A 15,271-nucleotide genomic window follows, 5' to 3' on the forward strand; every position below is an offset into this window, starting at 1 on the left:
CACTCGTGATCTTTTCCTAGTATTCGATCGTGAACGATGATGAAGCTGGCATAGCTGACAATGTTTTGCATGTAAAGATTTCTGCTGCTGGTTTCAACACGAGCTTGTATAATCTTTTGTTGCAGTAACTGGTCAAAGCTGCTTTCGGTGGGATCTTCAAGGTCCTCCTCATCGAAATCCTTATCCGTCAAGTGGAAGATGGATGACCGGTTTCGAATCTTGTCTCCTTGAACATAGGCCTCAGCCATCCATGTTTTGGCGCTATTGTCCTTAGGAGTAGATATTTTGGTGGCCTGTGGTCTTGTCTTGAACTGTAGATAGGCACGTAAAATATCATTATTCTTAAGTATACATTGGAGCACGTCTGCTGGGTCTCCGAATACCCCTTTGCGCTCGATATTTAACTTTGCACCGTGGTCCCAGATATACTGGCGGAAGGACAAGACAGGACCTGTAAAGTCCTGCTGTCTGGACGCACTCCAAAGGTCTGATAGTAAATGTGCTCTTTCATCATTATCGATTTTTGGAGGTTCAGGAATGTAAGGCAGAATCACCCTTAACATTATTTGTAAAAAGCAGTCGATGAAGCAAGCATTATCAGCATTGGGAACAATAGCGATTGGATACTTGTTTAGCGAGCTGAAATGCGAAGAACGTTCACTAAAGGTATCAGGTATACATAAGATTTACATTAGGCTTTAAATAATTTCTCTCTCAATTTACGTACGTCATATTTTTCGTTGCATTTTTCTTCGCTCTATATTCTTGCTTCTTTTGCTGTTTGAACAACTCTCGGATATCAGATAGCTTTTTCGCGCGTTCTTCTCGAGCATTGGCCGCTTCTTTTCTTTTTCTGTCACAATCTTCAGCTGCTTCTTTTTGACTACTATAATCTTTTTTTTCGGTATCCTCTCGATATTCAGGTACAGCCAAAGAGTCTATATACATGTTTTAATTAGGTTTCAATTACTGTATTCTCAAACTCTTACAAACAACAAGCTTATTGTTTTACCAAGTGAAGTATCATTAGTTGTTTTTCTTGCTCTTTTGGTTGGCTCATTTTGATCTGAATTATTTTCTGTATAGCGCTTTCTGGTATTGGTGGTAGAACTTCTTGACAATAATTGCTTGAGTTTCTCTGGAGGACGACTGTCGCTTATGTTTTTCTTTTTAGGCGCTTTGAAAGGACTGCATATATAAAGCGTAGAATAAGCCAGATGCTAACTAGTTTCGATGCAATACACACCCTCACTACGCTAAGAAGAAACTTACGAAGGCGCAGATATCTTATAACGTATATTTTTGCCAGCAAGAACATGTTCCAAGTTACTCTCTTCATTTCGCATGTAGTTGAAAAGTTCAGGTAACGTTGAAAGAATCGGCTTGGATTGCTGAACGAAACGGTAGATATTACGATGGAATGATTCTACGCCGTTCGTTGTTCTTGTGGCATTGAGTAAAAGCTCTTCATGCATCGTCGTTTTCGAGCGAAAGATCATACTAGCAACGCCAGGTCGAAGCCACCAGTTTAGCCATTTTGAAGTATGCGGGAATTCTTTCTCCATTTGAGCGGTTACAACATCAAACATCTGTTCCACCGTCGTCTCATACATGACCCTGGTGTATTCCAAGAATATCCTTCGGCGTTCCACTGGTACAACATCACCCATTTTTTGTATACGTTCAACCGACTGTTTCCAGTGAAAATAGCAACCCTTTAAGTAAGTCTCCCCACTTTTGGCACCGGGAAAAATGTTGCTGAACGCGATAAAAAAGCCGGTTCTTTGCGCTTGGGAAAAGTCCATCATTATCCCGCACATAGATGGTTCACCGTCGTCGTTTTTCTTTACATTCAAAACTTTGAACATTGTCGTGAAGAACGAAACGAAGTTTTTAGTGGTTAAACCACCAAGAACCGCTTGGAAAACTGGAACATACTTTTCCAGTTTTTCTTGATATATGACAGAGTTGCAGAGGTAATAGCCGTCGCCAAAGCAGGAGTAAGTGACATCCATTGGAATTGGTTGGCAGCTGTAGTCAACATCGTCCAGAATGTACGGCGAAGCGAAAGGAATGCAAAAACTGTCAGGATGGAGGTCGAGTGGTGAACGAAGATAACCGGGATACTCGACATTGAGCTTCATTACTGAAGCAGTTACTGTTTCGATGCTGGGTATACCTTTAGCGTTGAAGCCATTGGCTGCAAGGATGTTGCGGCGGTGATACGCAACTTTACCAGCATGCTGTAAGTCGCTGTCGATCTCGCGCAGAGGTTGTGGTGGGTTCATTGGTCTTTGAGAGCTGGTGCCTATAACAAGAGCCATGGGTCTTTCCTGCGGGGATCGCAAAACTCTCTCGGCAAGTTTGGCGACGGAGCTCTTGCTGATATGAACGGCTTCATATCGACTGTGCGAATGCACACCACAATGTTCGACACTGCCCACACTGCCAACGAACTTGAAGTGGACACGAACCTTACAGGGAATATGTCGCAACTCCGTATCGCACTTGACACACTTCTGCAGCTTGATAAGTGCTTTGGTGCTGGCTGACTTGACCGGAAGGTTCTTTCGTACGCAATCGTCTTTTACACATTGCACGGCACCGAGACAAACCTTCGTGATGCTAACACCGCTTTCAGTTTTCTTTTGATTTTGCTGATGTAGCTGCCAGCCGATGTCAGTGGGTCGCGCATAAGTTTGGTCCGTTTTACGAATTAACGTGACCTGCTCAATCTCATCGCCGTCGATCCATTTTGTAAATTCAGATTTCATGTTGTAGGACATGGTACGTAAAGGTTGATGTACGTAAAAATTGGTGTCAGTGATTTGTATGACTAGTGAGTGTAAGTAGTCAAGGAACGCACTCAGAAAAAAGAGACCGGTTTTCCTGCCAGAGCGACTGCTTTTCCTGCAATCGCCGAAAATGGAAGTACGTAAAAATTCGCGCACCCCAACCAAGAGTATCAGAAAACAAAATATATGATGTAATAAGTATCTTTGCTAAAAACTTATAATGATCTTTATTGTTGACGAGAGGGACGTGCATTTGGATTGATAATTTTTTCTATGTCTGTGTATAGCCTTTTTTGTAGGACAATCATATTCTCTAGTTGTGTTGTAGATATGTTTGTTTTGTTTTTTGCAAATAGAGAAGCGACTTATTTATTTTTACGCATTGCGACTTGGGCTCATCTGCTGAGTCGACCTAATTTATCACTAAGAGCGACTAAAATTCCATCCAACCAGCGACTTAGATTTTCTTGTATCGTGACACAAATTTCACTCCTTGAACGACTTATGATTTTTGGGAGGACCGCCTAAAAATTTGCAACTGACTGTACATCGTTTGCATTGTATCGCCTACTATCAGCTGATAAGAAGGGTGTCCGAGTGGAACCTCAAAGTGATACGGTGAATGAATTATCCGGATTTATTGGCTTTTTTCAGAGCGCTGTAAATTTATGATTTCATGACAGCCTGCCTTTTCTAAAACACGACGTCGACCCCATAAAATCCGGCATATTGTTCTATAGCTCTTTTAATACTATACACAAACTCCTTGACAAAGGCTCTCTCCAAATGATCGTACAAACATGGAAGAGGACCATTAAGATGTATTATGTAGCAAGTTACATTACACATCGTTACAACTGAAATTTTGCTATCCTGATATTATTCATATTTCCAGATCAATTTATAAATTCGCGCTAAGCAGAGAACATTTTCATCTAATGCTAAGAGAGCCGATCGCACCCATGTTTAAAGTTCTTTTGAATTTGTAAAACAAAGTCGTATGTATCGTTTTTCTCTCTTATCATGAATTAAAATGCTACCTTCAAGCTTATACATCTGTTACAGTCAAAGCTACATCGGCCAAGAGTGATTTTGTATATCATGACCTTGCGTTAATCACGGCAACAACATTAAGGCAAAAGAGTCGACTTTTTCCAGTGACAGTCGTCGAAGAACATAGTTGCTCATTACGACCAAAAGAAAAGTACAACTGTTCGTTCACACGGCGAGTGTCATTAGCACATTCGTTATTCATCTAACCAATTCGACTTAAATAGCTGTAGCTTGAGAGCTATGAAGAATCGACGTGAAAGTTCGATCAAAGGAATAGGTATATTAAAGAACTGGATCAAAGGGCGAGCTGATGATGATGTCTGTATAAGCATCTGATTAAACAGTATCATAACGGCTCCATTTAGCGATAAATCATGATAACGATACAGAAAGCGGTAGCGATGGCTACTAAAAGATAGGGGAGATAATTTGTTTGGGCTTTAACCTTTGTTATCGGCCTTTTTTGCTGTTTATATAAGTTGAAATCTGCTTCATCCATACGACTAAGTGGCTTCGACCTGAACGACACAATCCATCTTCGTTCACGCTAAGTTGTTCAGCTGTTTTGCGATAAATCGATTTAAGTACTCATGACGCGTTATGTGTAGTGTTTGGTACCTACTAATCCATTGCCTCATTACGGGCCTAAATTTGGCACGGTCATTGGCGTCCTGGACCTGCAAGTGATACTCTGCTTCTTCCCGTGACCGAAGCACGTATCCATTGGGTTTTCCTTCTTCAACACAGGCGTCGCAAGCGCATCTGACAAGAGGGGAGGCAGCACCAAAACGGTTCATCACAAGAAAATAAATAAATTCTGACACAATAAAAATAACAATTCATGAGTATTCAGCGGTAAGAAAAAAAAGTAAATGGGTTGTATTAGTATATAATATGCTTCATTTACCAAGATTTTCTTAACACTAGGCAACAAAAACGCAAGAACTAAAGAGCCAGAATTGTTTTTCATTACGTATTTATATGAGCTGTAATAATAAAGTTAGGAGACATAGCACGGTCTCAAGCAGCGAGCTGCAGACGGCCGGCATTCCGTGCAGCCTACATTGTAAGTGTCCTGCATCCCCGGTTCGCTAATATATACAACATTGATCTGAGCACTGTATCCTAAACGAATACAGCTGTACTCGATACTGCCAAGGTCAACTCTCAAACATCACTGAGCGCGTTGACGGTTAGGTTTTACATTTTGCTTTGTCACAGAGATTGAAACTCATTATTGACTAGCACCACGTTATGAGCAAGTTCTCGTACCTACGTAGGTATTCATTATACCAAATACATCCAAGCCACGCAACCATCTATTTCTCGTTACAAATTTATGTATGTAACCTTCGAAAAAGCGGATGAATAAGCAGCCAAGATGTGAAGCAACTAGTGAAATGGAATACCTTTACAGAGGGGTCAGCCCCTTTAATGTCGACCCCCGATAAGGTCAACGTTTTTCTGGGTGCCAAGCCAGGGTCGACCTCTCATCGAGGTCAAACATTTCCAATCAAAAAAAGTTTATTTCGTCGTTGGTTGATCAGGGATGACTGCGTAGCATACATATATTCTATACTGATAATTACAGGATATTGTTCTCCTCTATTGCGAGCCCTTTTGGCGTCCCTTTCATCACCAAGAACTTCGGTGGATTTTCGCTTAATAATCTCGGAGATAGTGCTCTTGGTAGGGACCTAACTTAAGCAAAACTTCTTTTTGGATAAATCTGCTGCCATTTGCAGTGTAATGCCTTTCTTCGAGTCTTTATAGGCGACAATAAGACCGCCCGTTACTCGTTAGTGACGGAGACATACTCGTGTAGTGTGGTAGTTGGGGTGGATCCGAGCATTTTGACAACATCTTATTCTCTCAGAAGCTATTCCTTATATACAGTGTGTCAGGATGCGTTGGTTCAACATTTTTATTTAGTGCCTGACTAGTCCAGCCCCGGCGAAACGTCAAACCCCCGTTTGCGTCAACGCTTTCGGCTGAACTTGAGGGTTGACATTAACGGGATCCATTGTATATCCAGAACGATCTAAAAATAGAGAAGCATGTTCTTCTAACTGGACTTTGTCTCCCAGTGACCAAAGAAGTTGCTCAACATGAGTTGTGCAGCATATTTTCAACACCACCAATTATGGGCACGCTCACTTTTCAAACAGCAAAGATGTTCTTGAGCAGTATTTCACCTGCTTTGATGGTTTCCCAATTTGACGTACACCTTGATACACTATAACCTTCCCAAATGTTCTGTATCTTACTACTTGAAACTTAGTTAGGAGAGAAGTTAATAGGAAAGCCACAGCGATATGTACCATTGTTACGGAGATTTGTATTAAAACCTGATGGTGCAAGTTAATCCTAAGCCCTTGGTATACACCACTGCTGTTGATTTTAATTAAAAGAAGTGCTTTGCTATGAATGATAGAGAATCATTACAATTGTATCAAAGAAAGATGCTGCGTTGACGAAATTTTCATCAGCAATCGACGTGATATAGTATGTACTGCAGCGTTTATGACTCAAACATGGGCGCCATTTGATGAAGGTGAGAATAAATTATTTGGACATCTGAACTTGTGCTTAAAATGTGCTATTATTATGTTCTATTTAGAAGGGCTTCTGCATCAATGAAGTTGTTAAAAGTATGCAACACCTTCCCAGCAATGGGTAGTATTTAATATTGAGAAGATTATCCATATGATATTATACTACATGTACTTGTCTGTGCATGAATCCGGGGAACAACATCACGCATCACCACAGCACACTGTCAATCACATTTGTATCTGGGAGGAATACACCACCGAATATGGTTTTGCTTGTCTAGCGTAAATCTAGTTCTACGAGCTCACGTTTAAAATATTATCGTGTGGCCGCTTTTCAAATAGCTCCGTGTATATAGTGTCTTGTTTGTAATGATATTTTAACCATTAGTATCACTTTCACAATCTCGCTGAATACACGAACTCGTCCTACTGGCTATTTCCTTAAACATTTCCACTTCAAAAATTTTTGGAACCTTTCCAAAATCCAATAGAAAGATGAAGCACGTCGATAGCATTTTTCTGCTCGATTGCTATAAAGACGATTGCTTTGACACTTATAAGAAATAGCCGTAAGTTATGTAAAGTAAAAAGAAAATTTTTATTATTAATATTCTGTAATTTTTCTAGAGCTTTTGTCACAGCTTCTTATCAGTTCGGCGTACTCTCTCCAAGGTGTTTTGCTACTTCAAACGAAAGCTGATCCCATCCTTTTCTGTATTCTTAGTGGGCGTCTTGCGGTTGCTTATGGCCTTACCCAACTTACAAAAATTTTCGATCGGGTTTAAAACCCACGGCTTCTTTGAGGAGGCCAAAACCCTTGTTATCTGTCATCGTGCCTTCTTGAACTAAATAGTGTAGCTACCTCTTCTAGGAAATTGAACTCGCGCCCTGTTTCTTTAGTGACTTGTTCGAGATATGGATGGAATTTGATCGATCTTACCATCCATGTCAACAAGTGGCCCCAAGCCTCCTGACAAAAAGCAGCCCCAGACCATGACAGATTTTCCTCTCAAACGCTTACGTTTCAAGGATATGCTTGTCAAGGAAGAGTTCCATCATGGCGTATTCCTCATGCACGTCCGTCGTTTTCAACCACACGGAATCGTGACTCGTCAGATGAAACCACATCGCTCCACTAATCTAGTGTCCAATCCTTGTATTACGCGTCCATAGAACAATGATTTCATGCTTAATGCTTTCTGACAATTCTTTACGTCATTCGCAAGAGGCATTGGCATTATAGGTAGAAGGCATTTTGTTTGAAAGAGAAAGAGGTGAAAAGCATCCAAATGTGATGGATATGCTTTTATTAAATCCAAATTTGGGTGGAAGTGTATAGTACTTCATTGTATCATCCACCAGGTGATATAAATAACACCTGACCCAATGTCACACATGCTTAGCAGCAACGCCCCCTGTTAGATGTAACTGTGTTCCTAAAATTAATACTACTATCATGCTACATCACCGTGTCTGCAAACTATAGGCAAGAAGGCGTCGTGTTACTGATGTCGAACTCGGCTGTATCGTTACTGCTGTATGTATACATTTGGTCACATATACGCACGCCATATAATACGTAATGTCGACGTGATACTGGAAAATGTTATACCTGTTTACGTATGTATCTACTAGTGGCGTAAGGACGAATTCGCTGGTAAGAACACCTGATTTCAAATGGTTTGAGCTCTGTTCGTAAGAAGCTTTCATTGAATAGAAAAGATCATACCGTGTCTATTCCTGGGCCCTGCATCTGGGAAACCATGTTAGCACTTGTTGCAGCGACCCTGATAGCAAATGATGATGCTGTTTCCAGAACTTTGTTGTTATTTTACGCGCCGTGTGCACTAAAGTAAAAGGAACGCCACATTCTGTAACACCAAGCGTAATGCATGGAAACTTCGAAACAGAGCAAAGACATAACTTGCCGTCGTGTGCAACAGATGGCGAAGAGGAACAATTTAGTAGTAAATGGGACGCTCCCCCCCCATTTAAAAGCCCAAGAGTCGGTAAAATATAACGCCGCTGAATTGCTTCCGCCATTCTGGGCAAAAGTACGGAGTGTTTGTGCTGGATTCGGGTCCCGAGAGAGGGCAAGAGGCCTAGAGAGACACCGAAAGAAAGAGCTGTCAGGCCAAACCCGAAACCAAAAAATAGCCTCATCAGCCTTCAGGAACGATTCCCATAACCAGTGCTCTATAACAACAAAAGTACGCTACAGCGAAAACTGACACGTCCTTTGCAACGCAGACAACGAGATTTGACGAAAACAATGTGATTCTGACGAAGTTTAATTGTTTTTAGGGACTGTTCTTCGATGGACCACGGTGCAAGTGTGGATCCCAGCACATTAGCAACAGTAACGGGCTGTTTGCTTTTGACATGGCATGCGTTCATGATTTGTCTTAGTCTTTTGGGCCAATATGTCGGGTAAGAGAACAAGAAACACGCATGGAGGAATATATACGTATACTCGAACAAGAAGGGAAAAGAATTCACTCTCTCTCACACACGCAGTCTTTAGCCAAACGCGGTATACGCGAAAACCCAGTCCGCTATCCAGCAAGCTTGGGCAGGATGCACCTGGAGTATCGATCCTGCGACCACTCAAAGGCGTCGACCTCGAACTCACAGACAATCTTATATCATCGTTTGAACAACGCTATCCGAAATTTGAAACAATTTTTTCCGTGGCCAAAGAAGATGATCCAGCTGTGCCTGTTGTTCGCCAGCTAATGAAAGAATACCCGGATGCCGAGTGTCGACTTATCATAGGTATGCAACATAGAAATGGAAGAAAGAAAAGAGAGCAAGAAAACACAATTTGATACTCTGTGTCAGCGCGAGATATGCGAGAATAATAGTAAAATTGATGCGAGATTATGATATTCGCTAGGCGATCGTCAAGTTGGCATTAACCCCAAAGTGAACAATATGGTAAAGTCGTACGAGAGCGCTAAATACGACATCATCTGGATTCTGGACTCAAACGTACACGTGGATCGCGACACTCTTGGCCGCTCAGTAGACGAGCTGATGGAACCTGGTGTTGGTCTTGTTCACCATCTGCCTGTTGCGATGCAACCTACCAGCTATGCGGCCGAAGTAGAACATTTGTTTCTGGACACAAACCACGCGAAAATGTATTTGGCCATCAACCAGGTCGGGATTGCATCGTGTGTCATGGGCAAGTCGAACCTGTATCGCCGCTCAGACCTCGACCGTGCAGGCGGATTGGGCGCGTTTGCGCAGTTTATGGCCGAGGACAACATTGTAGGTGAAGCGCTGTGGCACCAGGGTCTTCGTCATCGCATGAGTGCCGATTCAGCTTGCCAAGTCTTGGGGCATATTACGCCTTCTGAATACTGTCGTCGACGCGCTCGATGGGTCCGCCTACGCAAATACATTGTCACTTCTGCCACACTGACCGAGCCGTTCACCGAGTCGATCCTATGTATCCTCATGGGTGCTACAGGCGCCAATATCTTGTTCGGCACGTCTATCTTTTGGTACTTTTTATTCCACTGGTGTGCATGGTTCGTGAATGACTATGCACTCTATCGGACATTGGTGCACACAGCATCGTATGCTCGCAAGTCGCATCGGCCGCTAGGTCCTTGTCGCTTTGCACGTGCATGGCTTTCGCGGGAAGTACTGGCCCTTCCACTCTACTTGTACGCCATGGTCGGGACCCGCATTACGTGGCGTGGTCAAGATTATCATTGTCTTCGCGATGGCACAGCTGTGCCCATCCTAGCAAAAAAATGACGGGCTAGATCTATAAAATTAATAATAATAGTAGTAATAATAATATCCTCTCTTTTTTCTCATGCTTTCCAATTTCTTCCATGATGCCCGCAGCTGAGACACGTATGCGTTTGTGTTTTATCAATACACTGAGCAGTAGTATTTGTTTATTTCAACACTTTGTACAAAAAAATATATTGGTATGATATTTTCTTTCGTGGTAAACAGAAGGAGAGAGTATGTGTTTGTTTGTGAGGATAATGAGAGGGTATGGTTTGTTTTCTCTTTTTCCTGTTTTGCTATTTACTGGGCCTCGAAGGTGACGAGGAAGTGGACCTCGCCGTGGTCAGACAGACCTAAATGGGCAGGAAGCTTGACCCAAGTGTCAAGGGGTTCGCCGTTGAGGGCACTGTCGAACTCAAAATCAGCATCGCCAATCTTCTCGGTGTCCATTTTGTCCTTGTCAAGAACCTTGAAGTGGAGCTTGTGGACCTTGGAGCCTTCCTCAATGTTGAAGGTGAAGGTCTCGTTCCAGGCAGGCTCGTCAGCGTTCTTCTGGACGCTAGTCTTCTGCTTGTATTCCTCGTCAAGCCAGAGCTCACTATAATTACAAAGGCAACTAGGTTAATATCACGCGTATCTCATTACGTGTAGGCCAACTTTAAGAGCAGGCATCTTGAGCCTGAGAGTGTAGTAATAGCAATAAGCTAGAGAATAGGAAGGAGCTATCCTGTTCCGCACCGTTCTAGCTGCTGACTACCACCGCTGCAAGCAATAGTCATTCTTGACCAGAGCTACTTACACGTAGGGGTCGTTCTATACATAGGAAGGAAGAAACTTGGTGAGCAAAAAGCACTGGTTTATATAGCAACACATCCCTACCCTAGTCCCTATTTTCTTTTCTTTTGCTACTTACGTGGCCGATGGTATCCTCGTTCTTCAAGTTCTTGGCCTCGACTAGAATGGTAAAATACAAGAGAATAGGTCAACATCGCAGCTACTTGTCTTGACAGTAACACCCATCCCTGACCAACAACCAAAGAACAAAACGCAGGTGCAGAGCAGATTACTTACGGACTTGAACGGTCAATACACCTTTGGGGTTCGAGCGGGAAGAAAGCATTTTTGTTTTAGTAGATGTGGATATGTGAAGAAAGAAGAGGAAAAAGAGAAGACGAATGTTGAGCCCTTTTTATAGACGAGGATAGCGGGCTGATGAGGGACTACGAGAGAACGACGCGTCTTTTCTTGTTTATTTTTACAATATATCTTCCCACACAAAACGATTGGCTAACTTCTTATTTACTGCATTAAGCCGAGCTCCTCCGAGTGAGTGTGTGAGTGAGTGAGTGCGTATGTTGTGTAAAGAGAAAGATCTCGAGGTCTGTTACATTTGCAGCGGAGGCTCTAATTTCATGCGTCCGTGAAACACTTTTGACAGTTTTGGGGGGGAGGACCTCATTCGCCACGATCGGCGTGTAGTAGGGCGGGACGATTTACTGGTCCCTCTACCTAACGAAATCCCCGCTATGTAATAGGTCGTAATAAGTGGCGGCGGTGCTCATCAGCCAACCACCTGATGTCATTATTGCCTAGACAAAACGATGCCTACGACCGGAGACTGTCACAGCCTTATCCATTTTGGGAGAACTTCTATTTTACAATGCACTGGGCTTTATCAACAAAGATTACTTATTCGTTCTCTTTGTACCTGTGGTCATGAATTGCTTGTATTGCTTTTTTTAAAAATAAAAGATAATGGAATAGTTGGGGTATTTTCTGCTTTTTTTTACATGCTGCTAGAAGTAATAATATGTACAAGGGAGAGGGACAGAGAGAAATGACATATAAAGAGAGGGGATTGGGGTATGTTGTGGAAGGAGAAGGGTTATGGAAAAGAGAAAATCAGATGAGAGTGTTTTTGTACAGCTTTTTTTTACAGTAAATGCCCGAGAATATTTATCCGTGGCATATGAGTTGTAACAGCCTCTTTTCGTGATGGTGATGCCGGTCGATCGTCATGGTGATGTGTTTTGTTGTATATGCTGGAAGCGCTACTTGAAATGGATGAAGAAAGGGATGGTATCCCAAAGGAATGGTGATGAAGGTGAGGTAATGATGATGATGGTGCTGTTGTTGTTGAGTTGTTGGATGATTCTTGTTGGTTCACTGTTCCCCAAGACGTCCGACGCTCTGTTGCATTAGTGGACAAGAAGCCTCGATACTCGCTAAAGTCATAGCCGAACACGGGATGATGCTGCAGCGCATCTTGGCGCAGACATTCATCAGAGCAATACAGTGAGTCCTGTAGTTGACGCAAAGGAAAAGTCAAAGTTAGGTTCGAATCACAAGCGCAGTAAAGCTACTGTATACATGGTAATGTGTCATGTATACAGGTTGAGGTCGCGTGGCTGCTGCTGTTGTTATAGGTAACTCACCGAGAACGGACTGACAGCCTTGTCGCAATATGAGCACCAATGTGTATCCATTTTTCTTCTAATTTGTATGGTGATTGTTTGTATATATCCGACGTAGGTGAATTGCTGGGAAAGAGATGCGATTTGAAAAGATGGAGAAAGAAACGGAAAGAGCAAAGGAGAAGAAGAAGAACGGCTTCCCAACTGAAGAAGTGAAAAAGTCAGGTTATGAAATAGGTGAGCTGTGCTTTTATATATCGAAGGCTGCGGATGGTTCGAGACATCGCCATGCAAAGATCGTCCAACAAATTTTCAATGTTGATTGGCCGAACTAGCCGGAAAAATTCTGGCGTGCTTTGCCTGTTTAGTAATGCATCGTTCTGCTGTGTTCCACCACGCAATCGAACTTTTCGTTTTCGTTTTGGGTGATCGATTATTCAGCACTGGGCGCGATCGCTCATTCTGATCGATTTTTAATAAGCAATAAATTTATACACAAAATTTTTTTGCAGCGCATCGAACTGAATGGCTGCCACAAGAAAGAAAAGAGTGAATAGCAAAACAGGCTGAAAACAACCGGAATATGCATTAGAAAATTATATTAATTATAATGTTATTACTGCTACTGCTGTTATTATTCTAAGAAGAAAACCGTCGTATGATTTACTTATTAGCCATCCCATTTGACAGGCTCCCATCTCATGATTTTTCTTGCCAAGTCTTTGCTCCTATCTTCTGTCTGCTTGTCCTGATTACTGCTTGGCCCTACCGCGGGGCTTTGTGTAATCGAAAAAGTAAAACACAAACATTGCTTTACAGATACACAGATAAGCATGGTACACATTTACTCACAGGCCAACAGCACGCTGCCGCTTATATAGTAATAATATCGACAGCCAAAAACGGAAAGGAGCTACAAGCCCGATGCGGCCCGTCCGATCTCCGGAAACGAGTGGACCGACGCCATGACCGCAACCGTGCATGCAAAGCGACCCGACACATGCGCCGTTTCATAGCATTTACAAATAAGGCCTATGGGGTAATCTCACTCTCTAATTTTTCGATGCCAGCTCGCATTCAAGATTCACTTCTTTAGTTTTTGAGAAGAAATTCTTTCAAGAAAAGATGGGGCATTAAGGAAGTGAAACCAAAACCAATAAGTTCCTAAGCCAAACTCACACACACAGCCCCGGAGTTTGGAACGCTCGTTGCCAGGTCTATTCCGTCGCTTGGATACCATATAAACTGGGCTTTTCGAGTTGCTTTAAAAAACTATTGCAACTGCTGTTCCAACAACCCCAAAATCGACAAAAAAGAAAATCAGACGGGCAAAACATATACCTTGCTTACAGACATCGCAATGCTACAAAATCTTCCTTACGACTTGCAACAAGTCATTTGCGAGATGGCCATAGGTCCTAATGGCAATGACCCATTCGCTTTCCGGGCCATGCGAGTATGCAAGCTGTGGGCTCACTATGTTTGCAGCGTTCTGTACAGGTAAGGGAAGAGGTGGACAAAGGGGGGTCCATCTATGTACAGATATTGAAGAACGACTTAAATGGTAGGGGTGCTAACTAACATTGAACCATCATATGTATATTTAGGAATTACATCATCAATGACTATTTACAGTTCGTCGGCTTTGTCAAAGTTGTCTCGTCAGACAATCCATTGTTGCCCTACGGCGCATATATCCGTTCGGTTGACTTGACAGCCGTCAATCGCTACGGCATCGACATGCGCGCACACAAGCTGATCAAACACTGTCCCAACTTGCTATCGGTCACATTGGGCCATCCTACGTCCGTGAAGCCGTCGACCATCATGATGATGGCGCGTCACTGCAAGAAGCTGCACTCTCTCCAGATTGGTGGGCTGGAAAGCCATCCTTTTATGCTAGAGTGCAATTTCGCCTGCCTCAAGAGCCTGCGACATGTTGACATTCATACTACCCCGCTGACTGGTTCTTCGCTGAACTCGCTGCCCATTACCCTTGAACGAGTCCGGTTGATGAAACTGGATAGCTTGGAAGACCAGGATCTGGCCACCTTTGTCAAGAACCGCAAGAAATCCCTGAAATCCCTGGCAATAATCCGCTGTGTGCGTTTCAAAGGGCGTATTAGTGACGTCTTGCAGCCATTGACCCATTTAGAACAACTGGAATTGGTTGGCGCCACCATTGACGACAAGCGTATGGAGGGTTTATTTGATTTACCTTTTACGCTCAAGAGCTTGCGCCTCTGTGATACCCAAATCAGTGAACAAACGATATTAGCTTTGGCTGCTGGTCGGCTCAAAGTGCATCATTTGGATATCTCGCACAATCCTCTGCTTACAGACGACTGTGTAAAGTCACTGCTGCTGAAGCGCCATCTGTAATTTGTTTTTTTTTGTCCCTTTGTTTTGGTTCACAAACGACGACAACAACAACATCAGCCCCGTATACAAATGCCTCCAGCGCTCAGCATTACTCTTACCACACAGTAACCACAACAACACACCCGCGTCTATATATATCTCTTGTTTCTATCACCGACTGTATATGTTGTCGCTGTAAATAACCTCTTTCAATCAAGCGTCCATATGCAACCGTCTTGAATTGTCGTGTTTGTGTAATTGAACGGCGTAACATCGTCTTTTTTTTTACCTGGTTTGGACACGAGTATAATGCCTTTATTCAGGGCTCATTAAACCGCCGCTC

At 42.8% G+C, this 15,271-nt stretch overlaps 6 protein-coding genes across 6 annotated transcripts; 3 read left to right on the forward strand and 3 right to left on the reverse strand.

Annotated features, from left to right (window-relative positions):
- Window positions 1-7,856: 7,856 nt before the first annotated feature.
- On the reverse strand, window positions 7,857-8,710 carry BDB00DRAFT_612264 (uncharacterized protein). The gene has a single exon (XM_053118026.1). It carries the CDS (start codon window positions 8,564-8,566, stop codon window positions 8,138-8,140), a length of 429 nt encoding a protein of 142 aa, XP_052975704.1. The 5' UTR covers window positions 8,567-8,710; the 3' UTR covers window positions 7,857-8,137.
- A 116-nt stretch (window positions 8,711-8,826) lies between these two features.
- On the forward strand, window positions 8,827-10,171 carry BDB00DRAFT_770525 (glucosylceramide synthase; the record flags this gene model as incomplete). The annotated part of the gene is made up of 2 exons (XM_053119884.1): window positions 8,827-9,178; window positions 9,300-10,171. 2 exons carry the CDS (start codon window positions 8,827-8,829, stop codon window positions 10,169-10,171), a joined length of 1,224 nt encoding a protein of 407 aa, XP_052975705.1.
- A 282-nt stretch (window positions 10,172-10,453) lies between these two features.
- Window positions 10,454-11,273, reverse strand: BDB00DRAFT_770537 (C2 domain-containing protein; the record flags this gene model as incomplete). Its single annotated transcript, XM_053119886.1, has 4 exons — window positions 10,454-10,751; window positions 10,953-10,966; window positions 11,067-11,107; window positions 11,225-11,273. 4 exons carry the CDS (start codon window positions 11,271-11,273, stop codon window positions 10,454-10,456), a joined length of 402 nt encoding a protein of 133 aa, XP_052975706.1.
- Window positions 11,274-12,242: 969 nt separating this feature from the next.
- Window positions 12,243-12,636, reverse strand: BDB00DRAFT_746360 (uncharacterized protein; the record flags this gene model as incomplete). Its single annotated transcript, XM_053118547.1, has 2 exons — window positions 12,243-12,455; window positions 12,589-12,636. Coding segments are annotated over 2 exons (261 nt in total), but the record flags the coding sequence as incomplete, so codon positions are not given.
- Window positions 12,637-13,109: 473 nt separating this feature from the next.
- Window positions 13,110-14,083, forward strand: BDB00DRAFT_842939 (uncharacterized protein). The gene is made up of 3 exons (XM_053124920.1): window positions 13,110-13,619; window positions 13,747-13,817; window positions 13,909-14,083. The coding sequence occupies exons 1-2, from the start codon at window positions 13,226-13,228 to the stop codon at window positions 13,809-13,811; spliced, it is 459 nt and encodes a 152-aa protein (XP_052975708.1). The 5' UTR covers window positions 13,110-13,225; the 3' UTR covers window positions 13,812-13,817; window positions 13,909-14,083.
- Window positions 13,796-15,241, forward strand: BDB00DRAFT_612303 (uncharacterized protein). The gene is made up of 2 exons (XM_053118027.1): window positions 13,796-14,067; window positions 14,175-15,241. The coding sequence occupies exons 1-2, from the start codon at window positions 13,928-13,930 to the stop codon at window positions 14,947-14,949; spliced, it is 915 nt and encodes a 304-aa protein (XP_052975709.1). The 5' UTR covers window positions 13,796-13,927; the 3' UTR covers window positions 14,950-15,241.
- The last annotated feature ends 30 nt before the right edge of the window (window positions 15,242-15,271 follow it).

This window comes from Zychaea mexicana (genome assembly GCF_025766255.1).
Source record: "Zychaea mexicana strain RSA 1403 chromosome Unknown BDB00scaffold_87, whole genome shotgun sequence".
Taxonomy (NCBI): domain Eukaryota; kingdom Fungi; phylum Mucoromycota; class Mucoromycetes; order Mucorales; family Lichtheimiaceae; genus Zychaea; species Zychaea mexicana.